This window comes from Halichoerus grypus, chromosome X (genome assembly GCF_964656455.1).
Source record: "Halichoerus grypus chromosome X, mHalGry1.hap1.1, whole genome shotgun sequence".
Classification (NCBI taxonomy): domain Eukaryota; kingdom Metazoa; phylum Chordata; class Mammalia; order Carnivora; family Phocidae; genus Halichoerus; species Halichoerus grypus.
Genome location: NC_135727.1, coordinates 105,867,680 through 105,894,847, shown reverse-complemented (window position 1 = coordinate 105,894,847; position 27,168 = coordinate 105,867,680). Strand labels below are relative to the sequence as shown.

At 40.2% G+C, this 27,168-nt stretch overlaps 1 protein-coding gene across 13 annotated transcripts in view; it reads right to left on the bottom strand.

Moving 5' to 3' along the window:
* Positions 1-27,168, bottom strand: part of DMD (dystrophin) — a 2,185,421-nt gene that overhangs the window by 17,172 nt on the left and 2,141,081 nt on the right. For all 13 annotated transcript variants that reach the window (XM_078064107.1, XM_078064109.1, XM_078064106.1 and 10 more), the window contains 2 exons: positions 15,213-15,456; positions 14,303-14,426 (listed from right to left, as the gene is read on the bottom strand). In XM_078064107.1, coding sequence (XP_077920233.1) covers positions 14,303-14,426; positions 15,213-15,456 — 368 coding nt within the window. The remainder of the gene's footprint in view (positions 1-14,302; positions 14,427-15,212; positions 15,457-27,168) is intronic.

Here is a 27,168-nt window from a genome sequence, read left to right as displayed (position 1 = left end):
GGTGGAGAGAAGGCTGAATGTCATCATTACAGTGGAGGGCTTACGGACCTAGGATAGACAGAAAACCTCTCCTTCTTTGAGGCTCATGGTAACATACCACAGAAAACCTCTTTCAAATACTAAGGACAAGAAATAAGTGCTGAAAAGTTAAGATCACAAGACAGAAAAAGAAGTTGCGGTATCTACCTACCAATACACACACACACACACACACACACACACACGACTTGCTTATATTTATGCCTCTAGAAATGAAAACATGAAATAGAGCATCTTTAGTTTCTTTCTTCCTGTGAGTTTAAACCACTGTTATCTGGTGAGGTTGGAATGAATGAAATATTGCCAGGAGGAACAGAATCCTGACAACTGCAGGGATCATTATAGCTCCTTGTTCCATTACGGATGCAAATTTTGCCAAGTTGTGGAACATGAGGCATTTTTAATGGCAGTAAGTCTGCTTTAGCAATAGTATGCCTTATAGAATAAATCAGAACCAACAGAGACATTCATGAGCAACCATATTAAAATTTCTGACAGTTTAATTACATCATACTGGAGCTCTAGGAACTGAATTGTAGTGTGTTAAGATTCAAACACGGTTCAGTGACGGGACTGGCATTCCTCTACCTGAATTATTTCAAGGATCAAACTTGAAAGCATAAACCTAATGATATCAACCAAGTTCATCTTTACAGACAATCTATCATCTGTAAGTATCAGATTTAAGTGTCCACGTGCAAATATAAAACTGGCTTGCTTTGGGGCGCCTGGGTGGCTCAGTCGTTAAGCATTGGCCTTCGTCTCAGGTCATGATCCCAGCGTCCTGGGATCGAGCCCCGCATCGGGCTCCCTGCTCTGCGGGAAGCCTGCTTCTCCCTCTCCCACTCCCCCTGCTTGTGTTTCCTCTCTTGCTGTGTCTCTGTCAAATAAATAAAATCTTAAAAAAACAAAACAAAACAACTGGCTTGCTTTAATGGAAAACTTCCATGACGGCAATGAAAGTATCCATTCAAACATTTTCTGAGTGCAGATTCCATCCTACATAGTACATACACGAGTCAAGCATAATCTTGTTTTTTTCTTTTCTCAAGATTTTCTCACTAAGTAAAAAGTCCTTTGGGTTTAACTAATCTTTTAAGATTCAAAATCAGAGTTATCACATGTATGCATGAGTAGAGGTGAATCAACACTGAAAAATGCTTAATGGCTAATATTTTCTGTGTCAATTATGCTGGAGAAGTTGAAACTGCTAAAAGACACCTGACATTCAAGTAACACCACTGGACTCTATGACACCGAGCCGGATTTTTAAATGTCTTAAAAAAGTAGCCATACAAATTAAAAAAAACGGTAAGATCAGTTGAGTTATACAAATATTTATCAGGCGGCCACTGTGTACCAGGCACTGTTCTGAGTGCTGGGGATATAGCAATAAACAACCAAAAAGCCCCATATCCATGGAACTCAGTCTTATGGAGGTACATGGTCTAAACAAATAAGTAAGTTACATAGGTATGTCAGACGATGATAAACCTTCAGAAGAGATGATGAGTGAGGAACCTTCGGAACGGGGAGTCTTGGAAGCCTTCACTGATGAGGCACAATTGGGCCACGAGGCCCATGAGGTCCACGAGGGTGTGACCCATGTATACATAGGAGAGAACAGCAAATGCGAAGACTTGAGAGGGGAGTGTGACTGGCTTGCTCAAACTCCAAGAAGGTTAGTGTAGACAAAACAGAGTGGCCAAGTATTGGGGAGAGTATGCATCGCTCGTGCAGGAATTTGGACCAGGTCATGTGACCTGCTTTGGCCAATGGAACATTAGCAGATAGAGGGAGCGCTCTGTACTGTCCTTAGGTGGTCTGGCTTGTCCTCTTGTGCTTAGGTGCTAAAAGGAGCACATTGTCCAGACAGCCTGCTGATCCAAGAAGGATGACGTAGGCGCAAGAGACCTAACCCAACCCATAACCTGGAGTCAAGCCTAGATGAGCTGCAGCAGAACTCCAGCCAACCAAGAGATGCGTAAATGAGAAATATGTAACTGGAGAATTTCGTAATTATTTTGTCACATGGCAACAGGTGACTGATACATTGTTGGAAGATGTCAAACCAGAAAGAAACCAATACTTATGGGTTTTCTAATCATATACTGATGTGTAGTTACAACAGGCAACCCAGAAATGTATTTAACTCTAATAATACCTGTGCCCACAAGTTCAACCCCCACCCCGAAAAAAAAAAACCTATTTATTTAACAAGAAAATATTCAGTCCCAACTGTACACACTAGGAATTTGGCCAGCCCTTATTCCTACTTCACCGATTCACTGCCTGCTCGAACAGCATATTGCTAATGGTCAAGGGATTTCATACTTAATTAATGACAGTACTTTAACGTTAATCCTTCAATTAGATTCTCCTCCAAGGTGGTTGCCACAAACATGCCCCACAGCAATCCTTTTTGAATCATTAGCCATAGCCTCCACAGCTTGTCTGAAGTTGGTCCAATGAAATGACTGAAACATTTAAAAACATGAATAAGACAGGATCAAGGTAAAAGAGTACCCTGATGTAGCGTAACATGAGATGCTGCTCAGTGAAGAAAAAAGAAGTGAGATGACACCATTTCATCTGAGAAAAAAAGAAATGGAATGGTTTGCTGTGGGCAAGATATTCTTTAAAGTCTTCTGAAACTCACCATGGTTTTAGGCTTACTTGAAGCGATGATAGCCTATCTGACTCAATTCCCGTTCCGAGACTGAAATGATAATGGTTCTACTTGCTTAAAAAGTGACTTCAGGGGCGCCTGGGTGGCTCAGTCGGTTAGGTGTCTGACTCTTGATTTCACTTCGGGTCATGATCTCAGGGTCGTGAGATCGAGCCCCGTGTCGGGCTCTGTGCTGGGCATAGAGCCTGCTTGAGATTCTCTCTCTCTCTCTGCTCCCCACCCCCGATCACGTGCTGTCTCTCTCTCTCTTAAAAAAAAAAAAAAACAGACTTGAGCCAGAACCAATGTAGCTTATGCTAAAAAGACCCCCAAATCCTTATTCTTGTGATTTTGCTGACACCTAAGCAAACTACTCTCTCTTTATGAAATAGGAGCTATGTATTAAAAAAAAATTATTTTCTCTGAAAAGGGGGACTGTAATATAAGCAACTATGCCCATTATTTTTCTTTGGATTACTAATCTAAATCATATTGTTTTGAATTAGTTTCCAAAATGATGTATGATTACCTTATTACTTCTATTTTTCCTGCCCTTCTCCGGCTTTTCAAAAGAAAAATAATGTATCCAGTATTTGATATGTGGCTTTAATCACTTTTAAAAATTATGCTTCAGGGCAGCTGGTCTCAATTTTACATAAAATTGCTTTGTATAAGTTTTTAAATATATTTTGGTACCCAATGATGATGCTGATGTTTGGCTGGCCAGTGTTGAAGGATGGTGAAAGATACTGAAATTAGTAGCCAATATTCTTTTAAATTTATTTTTATTGACATACAACATTCTATTAGTTTTAGGTGTGCAACATAATGATTTGAAATATGCACATATTGCAAACTGATGACTACAATAAGTATAGTTAACATTCACCACCAAAATAGCTGTGTGTTTCTTTCTGGTGATGAGAACTTTTAAGATTTACTTGCTTAGCCACTTTGAAATATACAATACAGTATTGTTAACTATAGTCTCCATGCTGTACGTTACCTCCCCGAAATTACTTACAAATGGAAGTTTCTACCTTTTGACCACCTTCACCCATTTTGCCCACCCCCTGCCTACGGCCATCACTAATCTGGTTCTCTGTATCTATGAGTTTCCTTTTTTTTTTTTTTTAAGAGTTCACATATAAGTGAGATCATGTATTTATTGTTCTCTAACTTAGCATCATGCCCTCAAGGTCCATCCGTGTTGTCACAAATGGCAGGATTTTATTCTCTTTGATGGCTTAATATTTCATTGAATATATATATCACATTTTCTTTATCCATTTCTGTCACTGGGCACTAAGGTTGATGCCATGTCTTGGCTATTATAAGTAATGCTGCAGTGAACATGGGGGTGAAGATATCTTTTTGAGATAGTGGTAATGCTTCCCTCAGATAAGTACCAGAACTGGAATTGCTGGATCATGTGGTACTTTAACTTTTAATGTTTTGAGGAGCCTCCATACTGTTTTCCATAGTGGCTGCACCAATTTCTATTCCTTCAATAATGCCCAAGAGTCCCCTTTTCTCCACATCCTCACCAACCCCTTTTATCTCTTGTCATTTTTATAATAGCCATTCTAACAGGCGTGAGGTGAAATCTCATTGTGGTTTTGATTTGTATTTCCCTGATGATTTAGTGATGTTGAGTGCTTTTTCATGTACCTCTTGGCCATCTGTTTGAGATCAGGAAGCATGTGCCTTTTGGACATAAACACTGTAAAATGTCTATTCAGCTCTTTTAAAATCAGATTTTTTTTTTCCTATTGAGTTATAGGAGTTCTTCAAGTATTTTGGGTAATACTCTCTTACCACAGGATTTGCAAATGTTTTCAGTTTAATGGAGTCCTACTTGTTTATTTTTGTGTGTGTTTCCTTTGCTTTTGGTGTTAAATCTAAAAAGTCATTGCTGAAATGGATGGCAAGGAGTTTACCCCCTATGTTGTCTTCTAAGAATTTTACGGTTTCAGGTCATACGTTCAAGTCTTTAATCCATCTTGAGTTTTGTGTATGGTATAAGATAGTGGTGGTGTTTCATTCTTTTGCATGTGGATAGCCAGTTTTCCCAACAATAATCATTGAAAAGACTATCCTTTCCCCACTTTATATTCTTGGCTCCTCTGTTGTAAATAAATTGATTATATATGCATGGGTTTATTTCTGGGCTTTTTACTCTGTTCCATTGATGTTTCTGTTTGTTTTTAATGTCAATACCACATTTTTTGGACTAGTCTGGCTTTGTAATATAGTTTGAGATCAGGAAGCATGATGCCTCCAGCTTTGTTCTTCTTTCTCAAGATTGCTTTGGCTATTGGGGGTCTTCTTTGGTTCCAGACCCATTTTAGGAATGTTTGTTCTCTTTCTGTGAAAAATACCATTGGAATTTTGATAGGGATTGCATTAACTCTGTAGATTGCTTCGGGTGGGATGGGCATTTTAACAGTATTCTTCTAATCCATGAGCACAAAATATCTTTGCATTTTTTTGCATCTTCTTCAAATTCTTTTATCAATGTCTGATAGTTTTCACCATACAGGTCTTTCACTATCTTAATTTAATGTATTCCCAGGTATTTTATTTCTTTTTGATGTAAATGGGATGGTTGTTTTAATTTCTCTTTCTGATAGTTCGTTATTAGAGTAAAGAAACAACAGATTTCTGTATATTGATTTTGTATCCTGCAACTTTACTGAATTCATTTATTCTAACAGTTTTTTGGTGGAGTCTACAGGGTTTTCTGTATATAAAACACTTCATCTGTAAATTGAGAGAATCTTTCTTCCTTATGATTTGGAAGCCTTGTATTTCTTTTTGTTATGGGATTGTTTTGGCTAGGATTTCCAATACTACGTTGAATCAAAGTGGTTGAGAGTGGGCATGCTTGTCTTGTTCCCGATTTTGGAAGAACAGCTTTCGGTTTTTCACTGTCGAATACGATGTTAGCTGTGGACATGTTATATACGGCCTCTATGATGTTGATGTATGTTCCCTCTGTGCCCACTTTCTAATAGTTTTTATCATGGATGAATACTGAATTTTGTCAAATGCTTTTTCTTCCTCTACTGAGATGATTATATATGATTTTCATCCTCTATTGTGTTGATGTGGTATGTCATATTGATTTGCAGATGTTGTCCATTAACTTTGGACTCTTTCTAGTTCCTTGAGCTGAGAGTTGGAGACTTTCCTTGTGTCTTGATGTAGGTATTTATTGCGATGAACTCCCTCTTTGAACTGCTTTTGCTGGGTTCCATAACTTTTGGTTATGTTGTTTCCACTTTCATTTGTCTCAAGGTATTTTTTTATTTCTCTCTTTTTGATCCACTGGTTGTTCAGAAGGATATTGTTTAATCACCCATTTGTGGATTTTCCTATTTTCTTGTAACGGATTTCTAGTTTCAGACCATTGTGGTCAGAAAAGATGCTTGATTTCAATTTTTTCAAACTTACTAAGATTTGTTTGATGGCCTCTAACATATGATCTTTCCCTGGAGAAATGTCCCAGTTGTGCTTTAGAATGTGTTCTCTGTTTTTGGATAGAATGTTTATATAATCTGTTAAATCTTTCTGGTCTAATGTGTCATTTAAGTCCAGTGTTTTTCTACTGATTTTCTGTCTATATGATCTACCCATTAATGAAAAGTGGGATATTGAAGTCCCCTACTATTATTGTATTACTGTTAATTTCTCCCTTTAGATCTGTTAATATTTGCTTTCTATATTTTGGTGCTCCCCATGTTGGGTGCATAAATATGTACAAATGTCATATCCTCTTGTTGGACTGACCCCATATCATTATGTAGCGCCTTTTGTTGTTTCTTACTACAGTCTTTGTTGTAAAGTCTATTGTGTCTGATGTAAGTATAGCCACCCCAGCTTTTAGTTTCATTTCCATGGAATATCTTTCTCTATCCCTTTACTCTCAGTCTGCATGTGTGCTTACATGTAAAGTGAGTCTCTCAGAGGCAGCATATAGATGTGTGTTCTTAAAGTGTTTTTGAGTATAGGTTAAGACACACAATATCCCATTAGTTTCAGGTGTACAACATAGTCGCCGATCTTCTCTATACCTTATGTGCTGCTCATCGCAAGTGTGGCTACCATCTGTCATCACACAGTGCTATTCTATCATTGACTTTGTTCCCTGTGCTGTGCCTTTTATTCCCGTGACTTACTCATCCCATCACTGGAAGCCTGTTACTTCCTGTTACCCCACCCCTCTCCCCTCTGGCAACCATCAGTTTGTTCTCTGTATTGATAAATCCGACTCTGCTTTTTTGTTTGTTCATTTATTGTGTTTTTAAGATTTCACATAGGAGTGAAATCATCAGGTATTGGTCTTTCTCAGTCTGTCTTATTTCAGTTGGCATATGGCGCTGTAGGTCCTGGACAGGGCTTTTTTTTTTTTTTTTTTTTAACCCATTTAGTCACTCTAGGTCTTTTGATTGGAGACTATAATCTATTTTCATTTAAAGTAATTTTTCATAGGTATGCCTGTATTTTCAAAATTGTTTTCTGGCTATTCTGTATTTCCTTTGTTCCTTTTTTTTCTCTTGTTCTCTTCCTCCGTGGTTTGATGATTTTCTATAGTTGTATGCCATGACTTCTTTCTTTTTCTCTGTTGTGTCTACTACAAGTTGTTCTGTGGTCACCATGAGGCTTACGTAAAATCTATTTGTAACAGTCTATTGAAAGTTGATAACTAAGCTCTGAATGCATTCTAAAGCTCTACATTTTTACTCCCCTCTCAACATTTTATGTTTTGGATGTCACAACTGGTATCTTTTTATCTAGTGCATCCATTAACGAATTATTGTCATTTTTTACTACTTTTGTCTTTTAACCTTCCTACGAAATTTCTAAGTGGCTAATCCACCTCCATCACAACATTATTCCGAATGTAATGATATGGTTACCTTTACCAAGGAGATTTATATTTTCATATGTTTTCCTATTACTAACTAGTGCCCTTTCATTCAGCTTCAAGAAGCCCCTTTGGGGGTGTGTGGGTGGCACAGTCAGTTAAGTGTCTGACTCTTGGTTTCTGCTCAGATCATGATCTCAGGGTCGTGGGATCAAGCCCCGTGTCAGGCTGGGCCCTCAGCATGGAGTCTGCCCCAGACTCTCCCTCTGCCCAGGCCGCTTGCTCACTCTCTCTTTCTAAAATAAATAAATCCTAGAAGTCCCTTTAACTTCTCTTGTGAGACGGGCCTAGTGGTGCTGAACTCCTTCAGCTTGTCTGGAAAATGTTTTCTATCTTTCCTTCACTTCTGAAGGACAACTTTGCAAGACAGAGTATTTTGGGTGGCAGTTTTTTTCTTTCAACACTTCGAATATATCATCCAGCTCCATTCTGACCTGCAAAGTTTGTGCTCAAAAACCTGCTGCTGGTCTTATATGGGCTGCTTTGAGGATTCTCTCCCTTGTCTGTATCTTTTGAAAATTTCATTCTAATGAGTCCTGGTGTGGGTCTCTTTTAATTCTTATTTGGAATTCTCTGGGCTCCTGGATCTGGATGTCTGTTTCCTTCCTCAAGTTAGGAAACTTTTCTCACCCTTTTGTTCTCTCTCTGCTCCTGTGAAATCCCTATAATGTGAATATTTGTCAGCTTGAGAGTATCCTAATAATTCTCTTAGGCCATTTTTGGCCTTTGTTCTTTTTGCTCTTCCAGTGGATGGATTCTGCTGTCCTGTCCTCGAAGCTTCTCATGCAGTCTGTTACTGAACCCCTCTCATGTAGTTCTCAGTTCAGTTGCTGTGTTCTTCTGCTTCATGGTTTCTATTGGGTACTTAACGTTTTCTCTTTGTTGAAGTTCTCACCTTAATGGCACTGTTCTCCAGACCTCAACGAGCATCTTTATGACCATTGTTTGTTTTGAACTCTTTATCAGGTAAATCACTTCTCTCCATTTCACGAACTTTTTTTTTGTGATGAAAAATTTTGTTTTTTTTGCTATTTTAATAATTTTTTTATTATGTTAGTCACCATACAGTACATCATTAGTTTTTGATGTAGTGTTCCATGATTCATTGTTTGCATGTAACACTCAGTGCTCCATGCATGTCTGTTTTGACGTTTTCTTTTCTTTGATTTGGAACATAGCCCATTTCATTTTCTTTGACACTGTGTTGGCCACCTCTCCCAGGCTTGGATTGGTTTACAATTCTTGTAGGAGATGAACCTTACCTTTCAACCCTGCCCTAGTTCTTGGTCGTCTCTCACACATTTGCAATCGTCCCGGCAGCCTTCTTAGTGGCACCCAGTATTTGAGGGCATGCCAAGACCTGTCAGTGTCCCAAAGGGGAGGATCTCAGCCAGCAGCTTCTAAAGTATGGAGCTATACTTTTTTCAGGGACAGACGAGGAGATGGGAGTTGGGAGTTTGTTCCCTCCTAGGTGACGGCCATTTACATTCTCTTGTTTGCTGCCATCCCACTGAACCTGTGAACATAAGCTCTGCTGGCCTCTAGAGCCAGATGATCAAGCTCTGTGTTTACTGGATGGCAGCCACGAAAACCACAGCATCAGATACGTGCACATTGTCCTTTCAAAGAGCTAGCACGTGACTTGCAGGGAGGCAGGAAGATCAGCCTCTGCAGAGTATTTCAGGTGGTCCCTAAATGTGTATCAAATTAGAAGCCTACACCTCAGGCTGAAGCTTTTACCAGGAACAAATAGGCCTCCTCCAAGGAAGAGTGGGCGCATTTCAGTGTGCTGCCTCTGAGCTCAGCCGTGGAGGGTTAGCCACAGGGAGTCCTTGTGAGTCCTTTAAGTACTGTCTCTTCGTTCACTATAACCTTGTGGATCCCTTGGACTCATGCCCTGTTGAACGGAAAGCCCGATGTTTTGGGGGCTCACTCCTCAGGAAGAAGCTGAAAGTTGTGAGCTCCTTCCCGGTTATGTTATGGAGGGCTGGGGGTTACGGTGGCACTGTGTCTCAGCCTCTCCTACCTGTTTCATTGCGGGGTGTCCCCTCGCCACGTCTGCCTGATAGGGGTAGGCGTCACTGAGCTACTTTCTGAATTTCTTTCCGAGGCACTTGTTCTGTATGTAGCTGTAGATCTGGGGTGTCTGTGGGAGGAGGCAATTTCAGGACTCTGTTTTCTTGCCATCTTTAACCAGAACCTCCCCGGTAAACTGCTGAAGTGTGTGGATTGTTGCATGTGTACACAGGGATGTGTTGGGCTTGCTTAGTAAAACATTCCTTTCACAAGCACTGTACTGAACGTTTCTTGCATAGACAGGGCTCAAGTGCTAGGGAGAAGAAGGAAATGCTACTAACTACAAAACAGAACAGATTATGAGATCTAATGAGGATGAAATTCCCCGAAAAGAAAGGATGGTATATTTTGGGCTAAAGGAAACACTGCCCACAGGTGAGTGTGACAGCACGCTGTGTGTGGATGAGCACCGGACCTGCCGATGGAGGGAGCCATCGCGTTCAGAGGCTGGAGAGGAAGGGGGAGTTCAGCTGATCATTGGCAGAAGCTGTGAAGTGTTTTGCTCTGTTTATGAGAAGAAACAGACTGACCTTGATGCTTGGTGGTAGCTGGGCTTGGCTAAAGAAGGTAGAGAAAGGGTGTATTTTGGGAGTGACGAATATATTTAGTACCTTGTTTGTGGTCCTATCAGGGGTGTATGCATATGTCCAAAATTATACTTCAAGAAAGTTAAAAAAAGAGGTAGGTAAACGAAGAAAGGGTGGTAAAGGACTGTCTGTGTAGGTTGGAAAATTAGATGATGTTCTGGAAGCTGACCAGGATTTAAGACTGGGTTACTTTTTTATCCAACAGACACTCAGGAGAGGGGCCTGGCAATCTTGAGGAAAGCCTTGAGTGATGCCGTGAGAAGGGATACATCACTGCTGTGGTAATTGGGTGTAAAATATTTAACTTGAATCCAAGAGTGAGGGACATCCTACAGAGCAAGTTGCTCTGACCTCTTCTAAAATGTCAGTGTTATGAAAACTGTAGAGAGGCTGGGGAAGTGTTCTAGACCACGGGAGACTAAATGCAAAATGTGACCCTTCGCTGGATCCTGAATGGAAAAAAATAGAAAGCCGTAAAGAATGGGGCTATTTCAACTTAAATTACGTCTAGCAGTGTTGTATCAGTGTTAATTTCCTGAGTGCGATCATTCTTTTGTGGTTACGTAAGAGGGCATCTTTCACCTCAGAAGATACATATTGAAGTATTTAGGGTTGAAGCGTCATTATATATGGAATGTAATCATTAAATGGGTCAGTTAAACTCTGCACACACCTAATATGCACATAAAGTATAAACGTGGCAAACTGTTCAATTAACTCCAATTCTGCCACATTTTGAGATTATTCTAAAGCAGCCAGGGAATCTCTTAACGTTTTTAAGGAAAAGTGAGTGGGAAGAAGGGTACAGGTCATCAGAGGTAAGGAGTTGCTGGTAAAGCTCCTGTACACGTAGCTCACGAAAGCCAAACTTGGCAAGTTTGTCTTTTCCAATAGAATGTAAGCTTCATGACACTGTTCCAGTTAAAAAAAAATTGCATAGCAACATCCATATGGTACGTAGAGATGTACAGTGAGAAGTATCTCATGGTTTGAGGAAGCACTCCAACTCCTGAGGTAGTACCCACTCTTGCTTTTAAAAAAAAGTCATTTTAGGGGCGCCTGGGCGGCTCAGTCGTTAAGCGTCTGCCTTCGGCTCAGGTCATGATCCCAGGGTCCTGGGATCGAGTCCTGCATCGGGCTCCCTCCTCAGGGGGAAGCCTGCTCTCCTTCTCCCCCCGCTTGTGTTCCCTCTCTTGCTGTGTCTCTGTCAAATAAAATCTTTAAAAGTCATTTTAAAGAACACAGTTCTCTGTCCACACTATGGTTCTGTAAATCCCAGCCTTATCACAGCTCAGACCTTCAAAGCACGAGGATACACACTGCACTCATTTAAATACCCGTGTGTGTCCTTCAGGAAGATCGCTTTTTTTTTTTTTTTCACTTAAGTTGACTTACACAGTTGGAAAAAAGATCACCTTTAGATTTAGTCTTTTCTTTCAGAGAACAAATGTTGCCAATCCATTTTCTACTAGCCAGTTAGCCGAACTCACCCAAACAGAGCACTTCTGTCCTTATTTTCTGTTCTGCCATGTGCCGTCATTTGGGTGCTTTCTTGGGCCAGTGTTGACAGGCCTACATAATGACTGCTTCTAAGCACCCAGGGCTGTGAATCTCACTTGTTAAAATAGGCAATGCAGTTTCACATGCTTTGCTCGCTTCAAAGAAAGGTACAAAAACTCTGTTGTTTTTGGAGTTTACAGACTTTTAAGAGGCATACGTTTTTTTCCTATGCCAAACTCTCATTTTCAGTGCCAGCAGTAGTTCTATTCAGATCTCACAGTGGGGAGAGAATCTGATGCGAACACTGCCCCCAGTCACTGAGCTGTGATAAAGCCGGGAAAGCCACTTCACCCACATTCTGTTCCTTCACAAAACAAAACAACTGAAGCCTGGCTTTCCTGCAAGGCTTGACTTCTCTGGAGGAACACAGGACTCTGCCCAGTGCCTGAGGTTCTTGAAGTTCATCATTCAGCCCCCTCATCCACCTTCCTCAGTGTCTTTCTCCATTCCTCAGAACCTCCCTACCATCTAATGAGCCCAACCAACCTGGTCTCCTCAAACCCACGAAAAGCCCCCTCTCAGTGGTCTCTCCATGAATGTCCAACTTTGAAATTTTCCTGACCATGGTCCCTTGATTCTTCCTTTTGGTCCATCACTTTACCTCTCTATACGCTACTCTCCTGGAACACCTTAAGTACAAAATGAATTTGTCAACACACCATGATATCAGAGCTTTGAGGTTGAGGAATCAAGGAGACCCAGGTCTCTCCCTTTCTGTGAGGTAAGATCTAGAGAGTCAAGTATAACCAGTTTAAGATCCAGGGAAAAGGAAACATAAAAGATGGGATTCCTCATGCTGGGCCTTAGGACAGGAGGAAGGGGGTGCCTAGGTGTCCGACTCTTGGTTTTGGCTCAGGTCGCATTCTCCTGGGTTGTGGGATCAAGCTCCATGCTCAACGGGGAGTCTGTCTCTGCCCCTCTCCCCATGTGTGTGCACTCTCTCTAAAAAATTTTTTTTTAAAGATTTTTTACTTATTTATTTGACAGAGCACAAGCAGGGGGAGAGGGAGAAACAGTCTCCCTGCTGAGCAACTTGATCCCAGGACCCTGAGAACATGACCTGAGCCACCCAGGCGCCCTTAAAATAAATAAGTCTTTAAAAAAAAGAGAGGAGGAGAAATGAGGGGGCTAAACCAAGTATTTGTGGCCTTCACAATGTCTGTCTAAGTCTAGCATGGCAGGAAAAGCCAAGAAGCAGATGGCTGGTGACATTCTATTATCATTTATGCCTCATGCCCTCCAGCTTTCTGAGAACCCAGTCCTTGGCAAAGAACACTGTGGAAGAGTAACACTAGACCATTTCCTCGACAAACTCATCTTTCCCTTAAGTCCTCATTGTGACTAAGTCATGTTCCAAAAGTCTCTTAACTGATCTTGACATGATCCAACGAGCTGTCACTTTTCATTCCCATTGAGCCCTTTCCTGCATTGGACCTGTTGCCCACATCTGCCTTCTACCTGCTTTCCCCTCCTTCACTACCCCATCGCCCAAAGGGAGGTCTTTCTCAAGACCCTGGATCCAAACACCTTTGTTCTACGTTTCTCCTCTCATACCCTTCGGCTACCACTTCTGTGGAGCGCACCGTCACCTCCCCCAGCCTGCCCTTTCACACCAGTTACAGACCTGTGCTTTTGCTTCTTTCCGCACACGACTCAGACCTGCCAGTTTCTCAAATAGTATGTACCCAGTCAAAAGGATCACGATCTCCTTCCAACCCCATCATTTCCAGGCAAGCCCCCAGCCCTAGGTACTCGGTTTGCAAACAGTAGTCTCCCAGTCTTCTAGCAAGCCTATACTATGAACTCCCAGAACTGGGCCTTTGTGTTGGCCTCTTATAGGTGGAAAGATGGGTTACTTTGGGCCAGAAACAGCTGCCGGGATACCTCTTTGGAGACATTTCTTACCAGGTATATATGATTTTCAGTGGCTCCCCAACTCTGACCAAAATGAGTCCAACACCTTTGCACAACATTCCTGTCAACATGACCCCAGCCTTCCTCTGTGGCATTACTTCCCTCCCTCTACCCTGACCCTTCTGCTTGGACCCCATTTTTCTACTGACCTGGACTGTTGGCTCATTTCTGCCCTTGGCCCAAGGTCTTCATCTCTACATCTCCACTTCATGCTCTTCCTTCTTCAAAGAGTGCTGGGTTCCTACTTTACCCTTCAAAACTGTTCACAAACATCCATTCATCGTAAAGCCTTTTCTGTTCTCCAAAATGAATGAAACTTGACTACTATACTGCCTTGTTCTGAGTAACTGAATGGCCCCTTGAGGGGGTTTGGACTATGTGACTCAGCTTCGCACCCCGAAGACCTTTATGACCGTGGCTTGTATAGAGTAGGTGACTTAGCTGATGATGTGAACCTCTGAGCAAACAGTTCACCGTTTCCAGACCTTAAGAGAAAACAAAATCCAACAGCAGCTGAGAGACGCTTACCCATGGATTCTGAAGTCTGACTGCCGACCACCCGGAGCAGCATAGGCTGACTGCTATCCGACCTCTGAAGAGAGGTAGAAGGAGAAGACACCGTCGTACCATTCACCTTGGCCTCTGCCTGGGGCTAAGGTAGCCAAAAGAAAACAGGATTAGTTTTCAGGATAAACACTCAAATAACTGTACAAATATAAAAGGACTACTCATAGGACTCAGAAATTAGAACCTTTTCTAATTAGAAACCTCCCACATGTTGCTGTTGGTAAGCTCCATGGATATTGTCTTTGTACCTGAATTGTGTCCTCCTTACACATTTGAAAAGCAATTACAGCTATGATGGAACAAGATATATAAAATCATTAGACCAAATAACTGAAAGATTCAGAAGGTCACTTGAGAATGGTAAAACCATGTGAGACCACAACAGTGTAGGAGAGAATTCATACTTTTGTAAAGTATGAAGTAACAGGATGGAGAGAACATATCTCCAACTTTAAGGACCTCGGGCAGGTAGGGCCTACTACAATGCACTGTCTTGCTAGGTTTTCACTGGAGGCTGAAAAAATTATGTTTTAGGAATTAGAAAAAAAATCGAAAGGTCTACCAGGAAATAAGACAAATTTCTCACTTTTAGGAAACCAGGGGAAACCTTGCAGAATTTTTTTCCCCAAGGTGATTTTTAAATGGCTCAAATAAAAAAAAATTTGTAGGCAACAATCTTGAACAAACATAAAAAAGATACACTAGCTTTCCTCCTCGTCTTCTATCCCTTGAGAGCCCGCTCTTTGCTCGGCACATCCTAAGTCCTCAACAAATCAATACTTGTTGCAACTCTCCAATGGACTCTGAGTTCTCTAAGAGAAGAGAAAGGAATCTTGGTCAATATCCCAGGTTAGAGAGATGTGGGCCTCACTTGCTCCAGCAGCTGCCTGAGCCTATGTAACTGTGACTCCAGCTGTTTGTTGTGATCTTCCAGGATTTGCATCCTGGCTTCCAGGCGGCCTTTGTGCTGACGCAGTAGCTTGGCCTCGGCAATGAGCTCAGCATCCCGGGGACTTTGGGGAGAAGTGGGCATCATTTCAGGCGGGGACGGCAGTGGGGACAGGCCTTTATGTTCATGCTGCTGCTTGAGACGATCATATTCTGCTTGCAGATTTCTGTTGGCATCACAGAAAGTGGGAAAAGAAAAAACCCAGAAAGTTGAAAATCATCATCAGATTTCATATAAAATGGCAGAGAGATACGTCTGACCACCACCACACACAATAGCAAGCAAAAGAGAGGTACTTAATGAATGGTTTTTATGATGACGATCCTCACAATGCTTAAGAAACAAAAGAAAATCGGAAGAGTCTGTGAGGGGAGATGCTTTTCAACCTCTTATCTTATGAGCGCCACATTCAGATGAGCAAGCAGCAAGGGGTTCAGTCATTTTACAACCATTTCCTTATCATGTCATGAGATTACAAATTTTTATACCTCTGTCAACACGGGTTTGCTTAAAAAAAAAAAAAAAAAATCACACATTCGCAACAGCAATGTGGAACAGCCTAGCAGCAATGTAACCATGAACCCACCACACTGTTTCAATAAATGAAACATCTGCCGTGTTTTCTTCAAAAAGTTTTTGAAGAAATAAAGCTGCAGCTTTCCGATGTACTCCCCTCGGTACCCTAGCAGCCCCTCCTCCCCCATTGCGCCCCCCCAAAGGAGATAATGCCATTCTGAATTCAATGTCTATCATTACCACGAATGTATGCACAAAGATTAGGTTGAACTTAGTCAACATGCTGATATTTGGCTGTTCGTCTTACCTACAAAAGTGGCCGTTTCACGTGATTGAACCTGTTATTTTGCATGTTCTTAAACTTTAAGAACATTATGTTTAAGAAGATACATACCATTCTAAGAGTTGCTTTTTGCCTTCAACACCGTTTTGGAGTTTATCCAGGTTGATACATAATAGTTCCTGATTTTAATTGTCGTAAGGTATTCTGCTGCTTGAATAGGTCAACAACATTCTCATGCCAGTGGATATTTAAGTTTCCACCCATCACTATTACAAACAAAGATGCAATTAACTTCCTTCTGTCTCCTTGGATACCTGTTTACGAGATTCTTTACAGAACATAGCTGGATGTGGAATTGTTGGGGTTTGAGCAATCTCTTTAACTGCGTTCATGGCATCCGGTAGTACACACATTTTAAATTTCAATATATTCCTCTATGTTTTCTGCTTTTTATGTTTTAAGAAAATCTTCCTTACACCTCCATTTTAAAGTTTAATTCACCCAGAATCTTTTGTGCCTGGTGTAAAGACATGATCTAATTTTACTCCCAATCCCATAGGTTAAGTGATGAAGCCAGCCTCTTTGTAAAGTCCATCTTTTCTTCACTGATTTCTAAGGGGAGCTCTGCAATACATCAAGTGCCCATAAATACATCAGTGTGCTTCTGAGCTCTCTGTTCTGTGGGTTTATTTTTATGTCCCCATGCAGATCACTTACTACAACTTGAAATAAATTGGTGTCTGGGAGGACTTCCTACTCTGTCCTGCCTTAAAAGTGTCTTGGTTCTTCTTGTTGAAATTTAGGCTTTGAATAACAGTGGGGGTATATAGGTTCAACAGGGAAGAAGTGACTTCATGTTATGGAGTCTTCACATCCAAGAATGTGCTGAGTCTCTGAACTCCAATCTTTCTTACTTTACGTCCATTAAAATTCACCGTGCTTTTTCCTCTAGCTCTGCAGGTTGAGTGCTGAAATCGTTTATGTTTTTTAATAAATACATTTAAGGGTATAGATTTCCTTCTTGCTTTAGAATTGCTGAGATGGTAATTCCAATGGAGGACACTGCTACTATTGATTAGAACGTTTGATCTCTTGCTTCTAGTTTCAGGAAATACCAAGTAAGATGACAGATTCCTGTTGCTCACAGATGATGCTTCGTCAGCTGAGAGAACTGCCTATTCACAAATGGTGGAGGTCTGGATCTCTGAGAAAAGGCATGAGAGGCAAGCAGAGTCTTCCCACTGTCCAGCTTGCAAAAGTAAGATCATCTCATGACCAGGTTTCAGTTAAGGAAATATTTTCAGATTTTCCATACTTGAAAGATCCACAGGGGATGGTATGGCTTCCAAAATGCTGGATGTCCACATGGAAGAAGACATAAAATCCAGTCTATTCTTTTTTTCTTTTTAAAGCTCTATCCTGGACCTAATTTTACAAGGTTTCTAGAATTGTTGAAAGTCATGTGGGAAATCAATACCTGATCTTTCTCATCTACAGGAATATCCTCTCTGATCTGTTTTGACGGAAATCCTGTCTATCTTCTATGAATCTGCAAGGAGGGCTGTGTGTACGCATTGTTTCAGGGCAAGTCGCTTTGACAAAGGAGTAGTAAGACACTTCATCAAAACAAGTTTACCCGAAGCCAGATTCTGCACATCAGTCCTCTAGGTAGGAACCAATGTATATAGTTGTTGACATCAATTAAATCCAATTCCTAACTACTCAACTGGCAATCGTCGAAATATTTCCGTGAACTTGAAGCAGCATCCAGTGTTTACGAGGTTTCATGTGATGGGAGTTAACTTCCCCCCCCCTCCCCCAGCAGCTGCTCATGAACCTAGAAGAAATCCAGCTTCAAAGTCCCAACCAACACCACCCTTTAACAGAGAATCCTATTCAAGATTCTTCTTTCTACCAGGCTGTTCATCCACAGTGTTCATTTTGAAAACACTATTTTTAGATGTGGACTTCAGCATAGTACAGCAAATGATTACCGTCTTCCCACCCACTCTTCACAAAGATACACACAGGAGAGACTACCTTTTCTGGAGAGGTCTTCCTTGGTATCTTGATCTTCTGGGTCGAGTTGTCCAAAGATCTTTTTCTGAGTTCTTTCTAAGTGTCTTTGTTCATAAAACACGGTTTAGTATATACAACACATTACATTTCTATTTATATGTTTTCCAGGGAAAACCAGAAAAGGCTCATTTGAATCTGCCAGGGCTGTGAAGAATACCAATTGCTCTACGGAGGCCCTTTCTTGCCTTCCCAGATGTGGGAAATTGCTCTCAGGAGACCATTTCCTTAAAGACTCATATCCTTCTTCAGTTCTAGAAGATTCTCAGCTTTTGTGGCTTCAAATACTGCTTCTCTGCCATTTCCTCCATGTTCTTCTGAAACTCCTCCTAGATATATTTGGGAGCCTGGTGGTAAATTCTCCATTTCTCTTCACTGCTTACTTACATTTTTTTAATTCCCTGATCTCTGATGGGGTACAGTCTAGTAATTTCAATGACCACAGTTTGCGTTTCCAAATATGTTCTTTGGCAGATCCATTTGGTTCTTGGCTATTTTATTTTTTACATATCTATCTATCTAAGTCAGCCCTACACCCAGAACTGGGCTCGAACTCATGACCCTGGGATTGAGTCACATGCCTTACTGACTCAACCTACTGCCAGGCGCCCCAGTTCTTTGCTATTTTAATAAATGCTATTTCCTTATTGCGTTCCTCTCCTTCTCAACTCCCCTCTCTGCGTCAAGCAGTTTTGTGGCTGCTCCCACCCAGGGCCTCTGGTCTAGAGCTAGGTCTTAGATTGCAAGTTTATGGCTCTTGGATTGAGTGGTACGAATGCAGTGATCGCTCTCTTTCATCACCAGGCACCATGGTTCAGGTCCTGGTTTCAAGGCCGTGAAGCAATGCTCTCCTTCGCAACTGCACACCTCGCCTCCTCCCCAGGCTACCTACAGGAGAGAGTGTCATGCCACATCCATGGCTATGGAGAAGCTCTTGTCCCCTGCAGAGGCCCAAATTGGTCATTTTTCATTTCAAGTACAAGTCTGTGTGTATGTCTCTCCAAATGTGTTTTTGTGGAGCCCTGATTTTTAAAAGGTGGGGGCCCCGAGCCAGGCATTTAAAGAGAATTTTAATTCCTGTGGTTACAGCAGGAACAGAAAGTCCACTAACTTATCCCTACATGCTGCTCCCCAGGCCCTGGTTTTCTTCTTTTCATTCCGTATGTTTTATCTACCACTGGATCAATGGCAGGAGCAGAGGAAGATGCCTCAGAATGAGGGCTCAGGTTATCTTCATCAGAATCCTACCCGGACATGTTGGCTTTATGGACGTACGGTCAGTGCTCCCTCAGTGTGCACGCAAACATAAATTCACCATAACAGGATGCAACGAGCCAAATGAGTGGGGCACCTGGCTGGCTCGGTCAGTAGAACATGCAGCTCTTGATTCTGGGGTTGTGAGTTTGAGCCCCATGTTGGGTGTCAAGATTACTTGAAAAAGAAAATCTTAAAAAAAAAAAAAAAAAATGAGCCAAACAAATGTATTAAGCTCAACAACAAACTCAATTTTGTGGGACTAGTTTTCCCTCCTAAAGCTCGGAGGCAGGACAACCCGTCCTGCCAAACGTTTCAAAATTGGCCAGAAAACAAGGAAAATACCAAGTTCTTGGAGTTCATATTCTCTCTGAAAGGTGTTTATTTGAAAGACTGATGTTTAAAGTGTCGAATTAGAGGTAACTTTTCCTAATAAATGTGATCATGGTCGCAGAGTTGTTCAGGGCATATTTTTTAGGGGTTTGGAATTAAAGTTATTTTCTTATATTTCCAAGGCATCGGCATAGAGGTTTTTAAAGTGTGTCATATTAGATTTTTTTGGACACAGTATTTATAAAATTTCCATAAAAGACCAGTGGGATACTTACCCCTGTTCCAAGGTGAGTTGTTTTAAAGCTTAACTACAAATACACGGTTTACTTAAACAGTTGGTTGTCGATTTATATTGTTACCAATATATATTTCGCTTTTCTTGCAGTTATACATGTACATCTCACCCCTATTCTCTAATTGTTAGAAATGTATTTATGCTGTCATTTCAACATAGTTGAATATATGTCAGCAATCAGATGACGACTCCACAGAGAATCTATCTATGTTCTTGATTAGCTTGTAAATTATATTTCTCTGGTAGCTCTCTAAAGAACACTAATTCAAATTCAGTGCACATGGCTTTTGTCACCACAGTTTCTTCCAGCAGCAAAGGAAGTCTCCCATTATTAATTTCTTATTCTCCACGGAGCTTTAAAAAAAATCCCTCCATTCTACACGTATATACATGTAGCTGATGCATTTTTTGGCATCAAATGTACAAACATGCTTGTCCAGACACCAGTTTACATGAAAAAATTTCCTAACCAGAACATTTCATCCAAAAACCGCAGAATACACATTTTGTTTTTTCAAGTGCACATGTTAGGCCACAAAACAAGTCTCAGTAAGTTTAAGAAGACTAAAATCACATCAAGCCGCTTTTCTGGCCAGGAGGGTATGGAACTAGAAATCAAGTGCAAGAAACAAGTACTGGAAAAGCACAAACATGTGGAGAATGGGTCAACAAAAAAAATCAAAGAGGAAATTAAAAAAAATACAGAGACAAATGAAAATGGGAACACCAGGGTTCAAAATCTTTGGGATGCAGCAAAGGAAGCTCATAGGGATACAGGCCTACTTCAAGAAAAAAGCAAAAAGTCTCAAATAATCTAACCTAGGCTAATCTATGTGTAGAGGAGCTAGAAAAGGAAAAACCAACAAAGCCCGAAGGTCATAGAAAGAAGGAAATAATAAAGATCAGAGAGGACATAAATGAAATAGAAACTGAAACTAAGAGCAGGTTCTTTGGAAAGATCAACAAAATTGATAAATCTTTAGCCAGACTCGTCAAGAGAAGAGAGCTTAAATAAGAAATGAAAGGGGAGAAATAACAACCAACACAATAGAAATACAAAGAATTAGATGCCAATAAATGGGACAACCTAGGTAAATTGCTAGAAACATACACTCCCCCAAAAGTAAGAATTGGGAAGAAGCAGAAAGTTTGAACACACCGCTTAGTAGTAATGAAACTGAATCAGTAATTTAAAAAACTCTCAACAAACAGAAGGCTAAGGACCAGATGGCTTCACAGGTGTTTTATACCAAACATTTAAGGAAGAGTTATTACCTACTGTCCCTGAACAGTTCCCAAGAAAAATTACAGGCCAATAGCCCTGATGAACATAGATGAAAAAAATCCTCCACAAGATATTAGCCAACCAAATTCTGTACTAAGTTAAAATGATGAATCAACATGACATACCACATTAAGAAAATGAAGGACAGGAGCCATATGATCATTTCAATATATGAAGCAAAAGCATTTGAGAAACTTTAACATCCATTCATGATAAAAACTCTGAACAAAGTGGGCTTAGAGAGAACACAGCTCAACATAATAAAGGCGATATATGACAAACCCACAGCTAACATCATGCTCAATGTGAAAAACTTTAGTGCTTTTCCTCTAAGCTTAGCAACAAGACAAGGATGTCCACTCTCACCATTTTTATTCAACATAGTACTGAAAGTCCTAGCCACAGCAATCTGACAAGAAATAAAAGGCATCCAAACTGGTAAGGAAGAAGTACAATTGTTACTATTTGCAGATGACATGATACTCTACAGAGAAAACCCTAAAGACTATTAGAATAAATGAATTCAGTAAAGTTCCAGGACACAAAATAAGGAAGTAGAAATCTGTTGTGTTTCAGTACACTAACAATGAAGCAGCAGAAAGACAAAGTAAGAAAACAATCCCATTTCATAACTACATCAAAAAGAATACAATACCTAGGAATAAAATTTAAATACCTAGGAATAGAATTTAACCGAGGAGGTGAAAGGCTTGTACTCTGAAAACTCCAAGACTTTGATGAAGGACAGATGACACAAACAAATGGAAAGATATTCAGTGTTCATGGATTAGAAAAATATTGTTAAAATGTCCATACTACCCAAAGCAACCTACAAGATTCAATGCAATCTCTACCAAAATACCAATAGTACTTTTCACAGAACTAGAACCCATAATCCCAGTCTGTATGGAACCGCATAAAACCCCGGGGTAGCCAAAGCACTCTTGAGAAGGAAGAACAAAGCTGGGGGCATCACAATCCCAGATTTCAAGTTAAACTACAAAGGTGTACTAATCAAAACAGTATGGTATTGGCACACAAACAAACACATCAATGGAACAGAGGGCCCAGAAATCAATACATACTTAGATGGTCAATAGTCTATGACAAAGGAAGCAAGAATATATAATGGGAGAATTAGAGTTTCTTCAATAAATGGTGCTGGGAAAACTGGACAGCTATATGCCAAAGAACGAAAATGGACCACTTTCTTACTCCATACATAAAAATAAACTCAAGATGGATTAAAGACCTAAATGTGAGATCTAAAACCATAAAAATTCTAAAAGAACATAGGCAATAATCTCTTGGACACTGGCCTTAGCAACATTTTTTTGGATATGTCTATGTCTCCTCAGGAAAGGGAAACAAAAGTGAAAATAAACTATTGGGACTACATCAAAGTAAAAAGCTTCTACACAGCAAAGGAAATCAACAAAACAAACAGGCAACCTACTAAATGGAAAAAGATATTTGCAAATAATGTATCAGATAAGGGGTTAATACACAAAATACATAAACAACTCCTACAAATCAACACCAAAAAAAAAAAAAAAAACCAAACCCATATAAAACAATTAAAACATGGGCAAAGAACCTGAATATGCTTTTTTCCAAAGAACACATACAGATGGCCAATGGACACATGAAAAAAAAAATGTTTAACATCACTAATCAGCAGGGAAATGCAAATCATAACCCCAGTGAGCTAGCACTTTACACTTGTCAGAATGGCTAGTACCAGAAAACCAAGAAACAAGTGTTGGTGACGAGATGGAGAAAAAGGAAACATGGTGCACTGTTGGTGGGAATGTAAATTGGTGCAGCCACTGTGGAAAACAGTATGGAGTTTCCTCAAAAAATTAAAAATAGCACTACCATATGACTCAGAAATTCCACTTCTAGATACTTATCTGAAGAAAAGACTAACTCAAAAAGATGAATGCACTCCCATGTTCATTGCAGCATTATTCACAATAGCAAAAACAACTTAAGTGTCCACTGAAAGAAAAATGGATGAAGAAGGTAAAAAAAAAAATCTTGCCATTTGTGACAACACAGATGAACCTAGAGAGTATTAGGCTATGTGAAATAGACAGAGAAAGGCTAATAAGCATATGATTTCACTTATATGTGGAATCTAAAAACCAAAAGGAACAAACAAACTGAATAGACTCATAAATACAGAGAACTGGTGGTTGCCAGAGGGGAGGAAAAACAGGGAGACGAGGTGAATTAGGTGAAGGGGAATAAGAGGTACAAACTTTGAGTCATAAGTTATGCAGATGAAAAGTACAGTATAGGGTAGGGGAATAATGTCAATAATGGTAACTACACTTATCGTGGGGAGCAACCGCATGCTGGACAGAATTGAATCACGATGTTGTATATGTGAGTCTAATATAACATTGTATGTCAATTATACTTAAATTAAAAATTGTAACTGTATGATGTTAGACAAAAAATAAGTTTTTGAAAAGAGCTCGTGAAAAAGAGAACATGAAAGGACTCAACCTGTCATTTACTCACATATGAAAATGAGCAAAATGTTGGCTCACATTTTCTTTCCTTTAGAACTTCATGGATACTACTCTACGAGTACTGAATGTTACTCTAGAATAAAAGGTTACACAAAAAAGAAAAAAAAAAAAAAAGATTTCCTAAGCATGGGCCCCTGGCTGGCTCAGTAAGAAGAGCGTGCAACTCTTGATCTCAGGGTCATAAGTTCGAGCCCTATTCTGGGTATAGAGATTACTTAAAAATAAATAAATAAATTTCCTTAGCAACTAATGGATCTAAGAATCAAATTGGCCTTACATCCACCTGCTAAAAACACGAATGCACCTGGCCCCTCCAGCAATCATAACTACCCACATGCTAGTTACGATGAACATGCCAACAATTTTTGTGTACTTTCTGTGAATTCACAGAGGTCAAGTGTTTTCAATGTTGGTCATCTACTCTTTAAATGGAACATTCCATGCCAAGTGTAATTACATAATCGTATCATGGTATTTCTGAAATAAAGAACTGAAGGTCATGTGCCAGTCATCAAGGTCTTCTTACCAGTATTAGACCCTGACCTGTATACCAAAGCATCAGCACACACACGGTCTATTTCATACAGTGGGAACAACTACAAAGGTCTGCATCTAAAAAGATTAGGCCCAGAGAAATCCAGCTTTACCCTCATACTTTATAAAAAGCAGCTAAATCACATCCACCAATCTGGATTCAGGCAAATTTAGTGTATCATATAGAACTATTACAGCTACTATAAATCTAGCAAATTAGCAGTTTCTAAAAAAAGTGGGGGGGAGACAAATCTTGCAAGCATGATGTATTTTAGAAACAGGAAGCTGCACAGAGCTTTTTCAATTATAATAAAATTATTTAAAGCTATACTGTAAAATTTTATCAAGCACCAACTCAAAAATACTCCTTAACTAGATGGAGAAAGACATGAGTGTGCTTTGGCAGGACCAGTGTTAATTAAGGAGAAGCTCACAGGGTGGAAAGTAAAAGTATGTATATTTTAGATCTGCCTTAAGCAAAACAGTAAAAATGGTAGGACTCCCCCCGCCCAGGCTCTTATTTCTAATCCTTTTCTCTTAACACTGTCACCCTTTCATGTATTCAGAGCTCTTAATTCCAATGCCTTTCCTACTGAAATTTGCTCAGCATAAAGGTATGACACAAGTCTATTAAACCTTCTGGGATTTTATAATATACCATTTCTTCTAGTGATATCTGCATTTTAAAAGAGATGCTGAAGCATGTAAAGAAAAGAAAAATACGATTTTTTTTTTTTTTTTTGGACACATTGCCTTTTTGGTGACTTACCACCCATGTCTGAGGAGGAAACTGGAGCATGGCTTGAGAGCATGGTTTTGGTGTCAGGAAGACCTTGAATCAAAGCTAGGCTCTGCCATGTGCTGACGCTAGGCCACTGACTTAAGCAGTCATTACATCAGGAGGATTAATGAGCCAGGATATGGTCTATATTCCATATGTGCAACTTTGTTAGAACCACGGCCAGCGCATTCTAAGTGTTCATTAATATTACTTCTTTCTCTCTACATTCTGTGCTTTTTAGATTTGGAACTCAGGTGGGATAAAAGCTTCCTACCAAAAAAACAGTATTTAAATTATCTGAAACGAAAGCAATCAACTAACTGAGCTTGGCAGAAAATATACACAAATAGTACTTCGAAACAGATTCTTCAGTATTTGTCCTCTTTATATATACGTCAGCTCTAGCCCCCCGAGCCATTACTGTAGGAACCCCAGAATCTGGGAATTTTTGTGTATTTTCCATCATCTGTGCTCTAGTCAAGTGTGTCACAGCTGAGCACCCAGGCAAAATAAAATCACTAAGATCTAGGATGAGATTTCCTTAAAACTACCAAATTATGGCCACTGATTATGGTGGTAACAAAATATTCAGGCTAGGTCTCCAGGGTTCATGTATCTAGATGTACTCTATTTTGGGGATATGCCCTTGACACATCAGTGGAGACCTTACTTGAGTTCTAACAGACAGAACCTGACAATATCAACTGGCTTTAGTCTATCTCCAGTAACAGATATTTTTCACCAATTCCTGATCAGGGACCAACGCACTATAGTCTGTAGAGTAAATGTACTAATCAAAAGTTCAAAAAAGAAGCGAAGAATTCATAAAAAAAAAAAACAAAACTAAGTCCTCACTGTAGAGCTGGAAATAAGGCAGACAAACAAAACCCCAAACAAAAATGACAGTGCTACTCCTGACCCATTCCAAAAGCACACGGGCACTGGAGAGGTTTTAGAAATGAGGAATCTAGTCCCCAGGAATGGTACCAGTGGGGGAAGTATGTTTCAATTTTCAGACAAATACAGTAAAATATCAAACTTTCATGGTCTGTGGTCAGCAAAAAGCCGTAACAGGCGCTAGGAAAATCATCATTTTAAGCTTTGTGTGTCCCGGCTCGAGTCCCTCATGAGTAGTTAGACCCGGCCTTAAATTCTCCCAGTAAATTCATCTCGACGGCCTGTTTTTTACTGCTGTACACTCTGGCCCCCTTGGATCCTCTGGCCTCCTCTGTTACAATGACAGACACGACAGAAGCATTTCTTTAAAATACGTCCCAGGACTTGTACACGAATATTCAGGGCAGCATTATCCATAATAGGCACTCACTGGCAACGACCCATGTGTCCATCACGTGCTGACTGAGGAGCAAACTGTGGCCTAGCCATGTGATGGAGTACCGTTCAGTAATAGACAAGTACAAATACATGCTACAACATACAGGTCTCTTTAGATCTCACGCTGTATGAAAGAAACTGCTGACACAAGACCACATATTGCAGGATTCCATTCACATGTAACGTCCAGAATATGCATATCCACAGAAACAGAAAATAGGGCCGTCTAGGGCTAGAACGAGGTTGTTTTGGGAGAAACGGACAGTGACCAAAAATGGGTAAGGGGTTTCTTTTTGGGATGAGGGAATTGATCTCAAATTGACTGTGATGATGGTTGCACAACTCTGTAAACATACTCATAACCAGTGAATTGTAGTTTAAATGGGTGAATTGTATGGTACGTGAATTGTATCTCAATGAAGCTCTTACACAAAATTAAGTTCTAGATTCAAAATCCTCCTTCTCATAGCCCACAGGATATTTCCCCAGTGGCCTTAAATTCTCCCAGTAAATTCATCTCGATGGCCTATTTTTTACTTGCTGGCACACACTGATTTCCTCTAGTCTCATGCTCTCTCTTACTGTGGAGGATTCAAGTTTAACCCATGTGTATAAAAGAAAAAGGGTATATACATGCATGCAGAAT